This window comes from Triturus cristatus, chromosome 5_1, assembly GCF_964204655.1.
Source record: "Triturus cristatus chromosome 5_1, aTriCri1.1, whole genome shotgun sequence".
In the NCBI taxonomy this organism is placed as follows: Eukaryota; Metazoa; Chordata; class Amphibia; order Caudata; family Salamandridae; genus Triturus; species Triturus cristatus.
Genome location: NC_140587.1, coordinates 782,640,437 through 782,652,564, shown reverse-complemented (window position 1 = coordinate 782,652,564; position 12,128 = coordinate 782,640,437). Strand labels below are relative to the sequence as shown.

The following is a 12,128-nucleotide window of genomic DNA, read 5'->3' as shown; positions in this document are numbered from 1 at the left end:
GATTTGCAGCACCCACCTGTCCGATGTAATGGACCGCCAGTGGAGCAGGTGATGGCGAACTCTGCCGCCCACTGGCGTGGAATGGGCCTGAAAGCTCGGACTAGGAAGGCTTTGAGGCGGATGCTGCCGGGGTGGATGTGGGCTGACCACGTCGTCCTCCAGATCCGCCACAGCGGAAACCACGTCCGCGACCGCGCGCAGGTTGGTTCTGCGGCTGGTGGCTGGGCGGACGTGAGGAGGCGCCCCTTCCTTGGCCACGAAAGGGGCGAAAAGCGGAGGTGTGCGCCCGCGGAGCCGAGAGGCCCAAGGACTTGGCCGTAGCCCGGGAGTCCTTAAAGCGGTTCAGCGCACTGTCCGCCTGCTCACCAAACAGGCGAGTGCCATCAAAGGGCATGTCCATGAGGGTGTTCTGGACATCCCCGGAAAATGACGTGGACCGCATCCAGGCGTGGCGGCGGAGCGCCACCGTGGTGGAAATCGCCCGACCCAGCGAGTCCGTGGTGTCAAGCCCACATCGTATGGCGTGCCGCGCTGCATCCCTCCCATCGGCCAAAGCCGGGGTAAGACGTGTCCGGACCTCCTCCGGACACAGGGGCAGCACGTCCTCCACCGTATCCCACAGAGAATGGGAATAACGGTCCAAGAGACAGGCGGTGTTCAAAGACCGCAGGCCCAAACTAAGGGACGAGAACAGTTTCTTGCCAAACTGCTCGAGTCTCTTGGAATCCCGGTCCGGCGGAGCGGTCGGGAAGGAGGATTGGGAGGTAGAGGCCTGGATAACCAGACTCTCGGGGGTGGGGTGTTGGGACAGGAAACTGGGGTCGCCCGGAGCAGGGCGGTGGCGCCTGGCAACGTTCCTATCCACAGGAGGAACTGTGGAGGGCTTGGACCAGGTGCCCTGCAGAACGTCAGTGAGGGCCTCATTGAACGGCAGCAGAGGCTCAGTGGAGCTTGCTGCGGTTTGAAGCACCTCAGTGAGGATGTTAGTCCTCACAGCCACGGCAGGCAGCTCGAGCCCAAGGGCTGCGGCCGCCTTGCGCAGCACCACAGAAAATGCTGCACCCTCCTCCGAAGCCACAGTCGGAGGAGAAGTGAATCCAGTGTCTGGCGAGGTATCCAGACCACTGGCCTCCCCCAGTTCATCTGCCCAGTCCTGTGAAAGCTGCGACTGAACAGCCATAGGGTCCTCGAACCCCTCCCAGTCGCCCCCGTCTTCCGATTCCTGATAAACAGGAGGAATGATCGGAGCCGGACTGTAGAGATGATAGGTCTCAAGCGGCGCCGGACGCGGCGTCGGTCGACGCCGTTGCGGCGCCGGGTCCGGAATAGGGCTAAACTGGGGTTGGACGCCGTCCGGAGTCGGCACCGAAGGCGTCGGCGGCACCGGAGGTGTAGGCGTCTGCGCCGGCGTCGGTGGTTCATGCGCCGGCGGAGGAGTGGTTAGGTCAACCGGCGTCGACGGGGGCCCAGGCATGGGCCCCGCGGGGACCTGCGGCGTCGAGACCAGAGTCGTCGACGGCGCCGGGGCCGAAGCCGCCGGCAGGCAAGGTCGCCCAGTCGAGTCCGCGGGGCCCGAAGGCGTGCCAGCGGGCGTCGACGGCGGGGCCAGGCTCCTCATGGCCGAGAGGAAGGCACTGACCTCCGCCGGCGTCGCGTTAGTCCCAGAGAGCGGAGGGTATGGGGACGGGCGCGGCGCCTGCGGCTCCGCCGGAGCCGCGGGGGTGGAACCACCCGGACCCTCGGCCGAGTCGCGCGACCGGCGAGGGGAGTCCGAAGAGCGATGTCGCCTCTTGGACTTCTTAGAGCGTTTGGACTTACCCGACGACTTGGAGCCCGACGATCGATGGTGGCGTCGGCTAGGGCTCCGCGAGCGATCCTTGGACCTCCTCCTGGACCGGGATCGCGCACGACGCGGAGCCGAGTGGCGGAGCTCGAGAAGCTTGCGGGACCGCTCCCGCCAAGCCTTCGAAGTCAGGGCCTGGCAATCGGAGCACGACTCCGCGTCGTGGTCGGGGCCTAAACAGTAGAGGCACCGGCGGTGGTGATCGGTCACCGACATCAGTCGATGGCAATCCTCGCAAGCCTTGAACCCAGGCATCCTACCGGCACCAGATGTCGACAGACAAGGATCAAAAGTGATCAAAAAAGATTTAGTCAAAAAAGACTAAAAGGGGTAGCTCTCCCGGATCTGCGCTTACTGGCGCGGAAAAAAGAAGAACTGACGTCAGCGCGCGAGGGCGGCGTCTAAGTACTCCGACGACGTCATTCCGGCGCACGACGCCGACGACGGACGCGGAGCCGCAGACGACGCCTAGCGACGCGCAAGGGGTATTGCTGACGAAAAATCTTCCGGATCCAGTCTGACACCTGGGAATATTCTAAGGTGAGGAATCTAACTAACGTGTTTCTTTCAGATACAGGAATTAACCAATATGAATACCTTAGAACACTTAGTTTCACTTTCTCTTCTCTACACCTTCAGAATATAATGCTTACATTTCATGTGTACAGCCATGGGTTTCACACACAGATCACTGGGAGGTGTATGTCATGAGGCCTGAACCTCCCCTGCTGGGGGATAGTGTCCACCCTGGTTGAATTACTTTTCTATTGTCTTGGCAGATTCAGCCAAAACAACTGCTTACTCATCCAGCATCGTCCGAGCTGGCATGAATCATAGCGTCTGGTTTGATACAGCATAGACGCCAGTCCAATAGTCAAGGCAGACTCTGCTGCCAGGTCAAGACGTACAAACTGCGTCGAGGATGAACCCACCAATGGTATTCCGACAGAAGATCACTTTCGATCCTTGGGACCCTACTGTGCGCCAGACGGAGCGGGAAGGATGGTAAAAATCTACACCATGGTCTCCTTGAAGACTTGGACCTGTAGAGGCTTCACTTATGGACTGAGGAAATCAGGCAGCTTTCAGACCAGTTGTGGAATCAGTTTCTCTGTAGCAGATAGGGACCGGGAGGCAGCTTGACGGCCCCAGAACTTCTCAGAGTGAAAGTTGAGATTGAGATTTGAAGAAGAATCCTGCTTTGTCTGCTTGTGCAGCGTCATCGATTTGGACTTAACTGAAGTAGTAGAGTTTAGCTTTGTGCTCCTGGATCACATTAAGATTCATCCAGGGGAAGTTATCGCAGGACTTGGAGTCGTGTAAGGACCCTAGACACCACAGACATACCTCGTGGGGTATGACACAGACCTCTGTTCATGGCTGCCCCTACAAGGCTTAAACCCTGCAATTTTCTCAGAACATATGTCCATGTAAACTGTAAAAAGAATTCGGAGAAGAGAATAATTTATCAGGCAAGGTGGATTCTTGGGAGCGAATTCCAGATCAGTGTCCGGAGGTGGGGAAAAAAAAGGAACTGACATCAGCATGCAGGGATGCTACTTTTATGCAGCTCTAAAGTAACTTCCGGGACGGGATAAAGCGGACCTGAATCTACATGATGCCACCAGGTGGTATACAGGGAAAAATGCAGAGAAAAAAATCTGGATCCAGGCAGGCATCTGGAGGGAACTCAGAAGGTGAGGAATCTGCAGTTAAAAGATTTGGGGAAGGAATCACAAAGGGACTTTAACCACACAAAGCACCTCCCTCTATGTGGTCGCACAAAAAGTTACTTAGTATCTGGAGGACACACCTCAGCAGGCCCACTAAGCCAAACACCATAGTCATTTGAGGGAATGATTTTGGTTGGTGTACAAAAGTATGGAAATTATAGGCTAATGAAAGATACGAGTATTTACCACACTCCTTATTATGTTACGTTATCTTAACTAAAAGTGCATCTAATCATACCCTGAGGTATATCTCGGTGCTTGGCAAACGCCCAACATGCATCCAGACCCTAAATGAGCCAGGTTTGCAAAATGTTCTTATATTAGATGACATCAAAGCAGCAGTGTAGATGGAGAGGGAAACTACTTGTCGCTAGATCTTACGGTACAAGAAGTTCAAGATCGATGCAGTTTGTCCATTAGATAGGAGAGGGGTCTACAAATCAAGGACTTGGGGGTAAAGCACTTGTCTTAAAAAAGATGCGCTTTCTGATCGGGAGTCAATGAAGAGCTCTAAGAGTAGGTACCGAGGGGGAGCCTGCCAGGAGATTAAAGGCCAGGAGGGCAGCCGTATTTTGCACCAACTGGAACTTAGACAGCAAAGTGTCATTAACTGAAATACAGGTGGATTGTGACCAAAGCCTGGAGCAAAGTTTTCCTGGCAGACAACGGTAACCAAGGAAAGACCCTCCTCAGTAGCATCATAGTCGCCAAAACAGGAACCACAGGTTGCAACTATGTGACACTTCATGGAAAGTTCCTGATCTAGTTTAATGCCCAGATTTTTTTATGACATAACTTGGGGTAGGAACAGTCCCCATTTCCGAGGGCACCAATCGGGGTTCATAAGAGCTAAGCTTTTCCAAACAGCAAGATTTCAGTTTTTTCGCTGTTCAGCTGGAGACAGCTGTCATCCAAGCTGAAATTCCCCTTAGATAATCCTGAAAACAATGTTTTGCTTTGTCAATATCCTGTCCCAGTGACATGATCAGCTGAGTGCCATCGGCATATGAGATTACATCAAATCCACAGGATTTAACAACTTGAGCCGGGGGGGCAAATAGATGTTAAACTGGGTCGGGCTTAAATATGTGCCTTATTGATCAAATCCATGCAGGATTTAAATAAACCCAGCCTGATCATTTGGGTGTGACTATCTAAGAAGTTGGTGAGTCACCAAAGAACTTTGCCCTGGACACCGATCGCCTGCAGATTAACACTGCATGTGAAATGGTGCCAAAAGCCACAGAGAGATCTAGCAACACAAGCATGGCAGGGGAGCCAGCATCCAAAATACGGCGGATGGTGTCCGTTGTTGCCACCAGGGCGGCCTCTGTGCTGTGGGCAGGTCTGAATCCTGATTGGGAGGGGCCCAAAATCTTATGGTCCTCCAAGAATGCCATAAGTTGTTTGTACACAGAGCTTTCCAACATTGTTTCCAGTAGAGGTAGAAGTGAAAAGGGGTGATAGTTGGACAGACGGTTTGAATTGACATTCAATTTTTTTCATAGGGGAAACCAGAGCGGCCTTCTCGGCTAAAGCGATAGCATGGAAGGAGCAATCACAGTTGCAAGATGTGCAGAAACTCTAGGAGGGCATAAGTCAGAAGGGAAATCAGATTTGGCATTAGTCAATAAGCCTGAACTTGGTCCAACGTGAGAGATTCAAACCTATCCAGGTTCGAGATGGAGGCCTTGGGAGATGGACTTAGAGGGGTTCAGTTGGTCTGACTCTGGCTAACATGGAACCTCTTTTATATGGCATTGATCTTATCAAAGAAGTCGACCAAAGAATCACAAAGTTGTTGGGAAGCTGGAATATACGAAATGCAGGCAGGAGGCTTGGTGAACTGATAGAGCACTTTATAGATCTCTTTGGTAGAATTGCCTGCCTTCTCGAATCTACCAGAAATAAAGCTTTTCCTAGAATTCCTGATGTGAACATGATATTGAGATAAATCAAATTTGCAAGCAGCTGGAGTTCTAGAATGGCACCAGTGTCTCTCCATGCTTTTACAGCCAGCTTTAAGGGTCCTCAATTCCACAGAGATCTATGGAGAATGGGCCCTGGAGACGAAATGCCTGGCCTGTTTGAGTGGTGCAGTTTTATCAAAGGCTGAAGTCAAAACGGTGTGATAACTAGATAGCACTATGTTCATGTCAGAGTTTGGTGTCATGACACCGGGCGTGAATGCCTTGGAAAACCCATCTAGAGAGATGCCTTTGTGGGCTCTACACGCCTTAGCCCCAACAGTGACGAGCTGGTGTATAACATCCGCCCTCTCGAACTGAAACTTGATCAGATGATGCTCTGTTCATGTGAGAGGAAGAGGATCTTCACTACTCAAATGTGGAGAGTTTGTAAAAATCATATCTTAAGTATGCCCAGCTACGAGTGCCGGGCCCAAACCAGTCTGGTGAAGGCCAAGCATCTCTAAATCCTCAATATGGACAACCTTCGGTTTAGTGATGTCTTCCCCATGAAAGTTGAAGTCACTCAGCAATTGAAAATTCCTGGAGCACAGAATAAGAGGGGTAATACATTTAGCCAAAAGATGGCTGAAATCTTTTCCATCCGGAGGCAGGTAAAAACGTACGCCCTTCCAGTAGTGACCGGGCGGCAACTCAAGTTTAAAGGTATAGATTTCACCCCAATCCGCTAAGAAGGGTTTAATGATTTGTAACTTAACTGAGTTCTGTAATGCAATGGCAACTCCACCGCCTGGTCTGGCTTCTCTGTCCAGTTTAGTTAACTGTTCGTTATCAGGCACGAGGGATAGAGGGGGAGGGATGAGGCATTTAACCAAGTGCCCGTTTATAAAAAAAAAAGGAAAAAGAAAAAAACTGAAAACTGGGGACGATAGAAGATCCCAGATTTCAGTTGCATGTTTTGGTAATGATCTAAAAGTACAGTAAATGCCACAAAAAGGCACAGAGGGGTTGGGAGCAATCCTTCTACTATTTTGGTGGAAGGCTTTAGACGGACTGCTGGGTAGAACTCCAACAGAGAAACTGAATCATCCGGTCTCTTTGCCGGAGGAGAAAAGATAAAGCTCCCCAAAGCCTCAGCTACTAATGAAGGAGACAAACAGGAAAACGGACAAGCCCTACAAACAAATGGACCTTCCAGACTGTGCTTAAAGTTGGAGTCGTTTATGGGAAAAGCAGGTGTCCTGGCAACATTCAAGCGCAGACGGGCACATACAAGCTTGCCCTTGGCGCTCCTGCTGCGTGCATCTGTGTTCCATGCAGCTGATATAGGTGAGCTGGAAAGAATGCCTAGACCGCTAATCTACAATGGCGGTGCAAGGCAAAACAACCAGGAAGTGTGGCAGCACTAATTTAAAGTAATGCGCACACTGTCTCCGTGCAAACAGCACCAGCGGACCGAAGGGCTATGGGGCGAGAAAACAATATGCGGCACAGCAATAATGTAAGTACCAACAACCAACACAAAACCAAAAAGTTTACAAACGCAGCGTTTAAAATTGCTGGATGCGGGAGCCTGTGTATGGCGGCACGTCTGAGCTGTCATGTAGCTGACCTAGGTGAGCCAGGAAGAATGCCTAGACTGCTAAGCTACAATGGTGGTGCGAGGCAAAACAACTGAATGCAAAGTATGTTATTCTTACATCATCTTCTAGTCTTTCTTTTTGTTGAACAAGATGCTCCATCTTCTGGCGAGACTGCTTGAGGTCCAATTCCAACATAGAACATTGTTTTTCAATCTCTACTCTTCGATTTTCAGCCTTTTCTTTCGCTGCCCTTTCCATCTTCACTTTCCGCTCCATCTCTAAACAAACAAAATATAATGCAATATTGCATGTAGTTAAATGTCCTGAAATTCATTTTAAGGAGTTTCTATAGAGAAAAGAGACAAATCACAAAACTGCATCATACATTTGAGGTCTGTTCTGCATACAGGATACCACCAATGGGCACCTACACACCATGAAATTCAGGAATACAGTGATAATATTAAAAATCAACCTTGGCCAAAAGTAGTCATTTTCCTTCTTTCCTGCACCCAATTCCCTTCTCTGTACCTTGTCCTTGAAGAACAAGTTATTCACCTATGGAAGCACTTTATTTGGTAGAGACTATCTAGCCGCAGATTCCTTACCTTATAAAAATACCCAATGCATAAGACTCAAAGCGGAAATTGTCTTGGTGAGCAGTAGGTGGTGTGGTTGGCACCGGAAGTGACGTGCCTGGCACCTGTATAGGCACCACGCCACCGTCTGTTACTTTTCGCAACTTTCCACACCAGAAGCACGGAGCACGAAGAACGCTAATCACTGGTGCGTTAAGCTAGGGTTTTAAAAGGCGAAACAGCACTAAGTCTGTATTCCATGGGGAGGATGGGTGGGTTGGTAAGGAATAAGCAGCTAGACAGTCTCTACAAGATAAAGCGTTAACAAAGGTAAGTAACTTGCTCATCCGATAGAGACTTTTAGCCGCAGATTCTTTACCTTGGAATAGATACCCCAGCAATACCACCATAGATGTGGTGCTGCAATACAGATTAGACTAAAAAGTACTGTAGGACCGAACGGGCAAAGTAAGTTAAACTGGACCTGACTGTCAGTAATGCTTTGTAAACATGCGCGGGGAAAGCCCATGTTGCTGACTGACAGATATCCAGGACAGGAACTATGCGAGCTAACGCAGTGTTTGCAGCCTTGGCCATGGTAAAATGAGCTTGCAAGCCAACAGGAGGTTGCTCTTTGGCCAGTGTGTAGCACATCTTGATGCAGAATACTATCCATCGTGAGATGTTCCGTTACTGCACCGCCTTTCCTTTCTTTGCCCAGACGTACCCCATGAAGAGTTCATCATCCACCTGGAGCTCTTTAGTGCAGCAACGGTAGAGCAACAACGCTCTTTGTGGGTCCAGACAATGGAGTCTCCTCTTCTTTAAAAGGGCGAGACGGAGCTCAAAACATAAGCAGAGTGGTTGTTGCAAAGTACATTAGGGCCCACTCTGTCTCTCCATGTTAGTTTCACATTTTAGCTTGACATCTTTTTCTAATCCTGACTTTTTACATGTTCTACACATACACAATGTACAGAGAAGCTATTACACATGCAGTTCATCTCTTAGTAAGTATTATTATCATGGTATTCATACACTCTGTCCTTGGCTCGGCACATAGAACGCGATGCCCTTGTATTTGGTTGTCTGGTTGGAGACCGCTCTAAGGCTGTAGACAAAGCATTGCATCAGCTCTGCACCTTTGATATAGTGTGGCTGAAAAAATGCTTTTATTATATGAAACGTCTCTGTGCTGCATTTGGCAGAGGAGCCCTTCTGCTGGGATTGTCCTGGAACATTGCGCACGGGGACGGAGATGCAGCCCTGCTGACTCTAACCTTTATCCTGCAAAGGACGGTATCCAGCAAAGGACGGTAACCTGCTCTACATCAGACCCGCTTCCTGACACATCATACCCCAGGTATGTGGGCTTAGGCCATATCAATGGATTTGGCAGAGGTTACTCACACTATGCTCTCAATAGTATAGGTAGTGTTAAGTAGGAGTATAATCACAGTAATGTTATCATTGTTGAACGGTTTATCTTTCCCACCATTCTTGTATTGCTGGTTACAATGCTTTGTTTAATCTGCTTATTAATTGCAGCTCACGCTTTCTTTACAAGAATATGATTATTTCAATAAATGTTTGAAAAGCCATATTCGTACCAACTAAAGGATAGATCTGTTTACACAATTTCCTTGGGGAATAAGAGTGGCCGTGTTTGAGGTTGCTGATACCATCTGGTACCCTGGTAAGGTTAGGAGTTCAGATGGGGCACTGTAAGCTGGCTAGGAATTAGGCAAACAATTTCTGGTGTTATATGCGCACTAAGTTCCCATATTCAGAAATGTATGTTGTCCAGATACATAGTTCTACTTAATTCATAGGACCGTATAACATGATGGATTGGCCTATGTGAAAGGGAGTTATCACCAAAGGACCAGTTTGTCTGGGTAGATGTTGCAGTACTGTGGCATAATGAAAGGTGTTTAGTGGGAACAAATGCTGCAGACCTTTTGGAAAGCAACGTACAGCAGGGGATTTGAAAAGGGATGGCTAACCTGGCAAATGCAGAAATGTCAAGATGGCAGAAAGAAACATGTTCAAAGTGCCCAAAACGGAGCCCTGCCAGCCTAAGGCAAGAATGAACATGGGAAAGGGGTGCAGATAGAGGTTCAACATGTATCTTTGTACATCATGCCACAAACTTGCTCCAACGGCAGGCGCATACCATCTTGGTTGAGGAACATTGCAGACTTCAGGCAGAAGGTCAAAAGCTGTCAACTGTTGCCGTTCAATCTCCAAACATGAAGGTGAAGAGTTTTAAGTTTCAGCTACAGAACCCTTCCCAGCTACTGCTACAGAAGAACATCCCCCCCTCGAAGAGGCAGTCTGATCGGAGGACCCCTGCTGATGCTCAACTCACGATACCAGATTCTCTGTGCCCAATCCGGAGCCACAAGAATGACTAAGCCATTTGTTTCTGATCTTCTTGAGAATTCTGAGCAGGAGTGGTACTGGCGGAAAAGCAAACAGGAGACCGGAGCTCCACTCAACACTAAAAGAGTCTGCAAGCGAGAGCAGCTTTGGAAACTCCAGCGTGCAAAACCGCTGATGTTCCGTGTTCTCAACGGAGGCAAACAAATCTAACTAAGTCTCCACATATTTGGAAGAGACCTTGCGCCACATCTGGATGGAGACGCCATTCACGATCCGCTAGGCATCAATGGCTGAGTTTGTCTGCACTGGCATTCATAGAGCCAGGTGTTCAAGCTCTAGGGATATGCCCTGGTGTTCCAGTCCAGTCCAACGGTGCAAAGCCTCTTGACATATGGTCAACAACCCCATGCTGCCCTGTTTGTTGCAATAACACATGGTGGGTATATTGTCCATGAACACCTGTATCAGCCTTCCCCTGATTGAAGGAAGAAAGGGTTTCAATGCCAACTGGATCGCCAAAAGCTTCTGTAGATTGATGTAGAGCCTGGATTCCGCTGGAGAGCAGAGTCCTCTGATCTCCACCTCTCGCAGATGCCACTGACCGAATCACGGTTTGTCAGGCACCACTGCAGGTCTTTTGCTTCTCCCTACGAGATCTGGACCATGTCCAATAAATTCTCCTGATGCTGCAACAACTGGAACTTCAGGTCCCAATGCAGAGCCCTGATATACCAAGGGGCATGTGTTACTAGCAGCACGCAGGAGGCCAAGAAAGGGGCGGAAGGTGGACTGGGATTGGCGAGAGGCAATGGAAATGCCCATGGACCTGGGCATAGCCCTGCTGCCCTTAAAGCGCTTCTGCGCTGAATCTGCCTTCTTTCCAAACAAATGAGAGCCATCAAAGGGCATGTTCATGAGCAAAGCTTGAACATCCCCGAAAAGCCAGTGGTTCTCAACCAGGCATGGTGCTAAAGGGCCACCGACAATGACTGTCAGTGAGCCTAGCATGCCCAGCACACATCTTACGGTGAACTAGACTGGATCCTTTCCGTCACCAATTGCTTGAGAGAGCATGGCTGGAGCCTCCTCCAAGACCACAGTGGGAACTTGCACAACTGAGTCTCACATCATTGGGAGTATCGGCTAAACAGATACGCAGTTTTCACCCACAGCAGTGCCAAGCTGGTAGAAGACGACATCTTCTTCCCGAACGTGTCCAGCCTTTGGGATTCCCTATCTGGTAGAGTGGTAGGGAATACACTGGGTTGACTTTGGAATTAGAGGCTTGGGCCACCAAGCTCTCCAAGGTGGAGTGCTGGGTGAGGAAAGTGGGGTCACCTAGGGTGGGGCGATGGCAGTGGGCATTTGTCCTATGCACGGGAGCACCTTTGCAGGGCTTGGACCAAGCCCTGAGTAGGGCACTGGTAAGGCTTTCATTAAATAGGAGTAATTGTTCGGAGGGGAGCAATTCCAGGCTGAAGCATTTCAGTCTTAACTGCCACTGAGGGTAGCATAAGGTCCAGGACCTGAACTGCCCTCTGCACCACCATTAGGAATGAGGCACCCTCCTCCATAGCACAGTAGGGGTAGAGACCAGGCAAGTATTTGAGGAGATGTCCAGTCCACTGACATCAGCCAGATCCTTATACCAGTTCTCCTTAGGATCTTCTAATGTCTGGTATGCATAAAGGTCCACAGACCCTCCCCAATCCAGGCCAGTCATGTGAATAAGGACTGGCTCAGATATGGGGAGTCTGCACCCGGTCGGCGTCATACGGCGCCTGTCCGGCTCTGTATCCGAGACGGAAATGATGATGTGTGGTGCCACTGAAGGGCGTCAGTACTGGAGTGAGCGCCAGGGAAAACTGAGGTTGCTCAACCGGTGCCACTCCAGATCCATCAATGAATCCTTGGTGCCAAGGGCTAAACCGGTGGCAGAAGACCAGTAGGGGCCCCTCCTGGACCCATGGGGCCCAAAGGAGCTCCATAGGGGTTGTGACACCCAAAATTAAAGTGCAAAGTCTCTTAAAAGTTTTTAAGTTGGGTGAGGGTTGCTCTGACTCCCGGAAATTCAGGGA

General features: G+C 49.9%; 1 protein-coding gene across 2 annotated transcripts in view; it reads right to left on the bottom strand.

Annotated features, from left to right (window-relative positions):
- ROCK1 (Rho associated coiled-coil containing protein kinase 1) overlaps positions 1-12,128 on the bottom strand; it is a 1,783,501-nt gene that overhangs the window by 838,320 nt on the left and 933,053 nt on the right. For both annotated transcript variants that reach the window (XM_085605798.1, XM_085605799.1), the window contains exon 19: positions 7,205-7,365. In XM_085605798.1, coding sequence (XP_085461924.1) covers positions 7,205-7,365 — 161 coding nt within the window. The remainder of the gene's footprint in view (positions 1-7,204; positions 7,366-12,128) is intronic.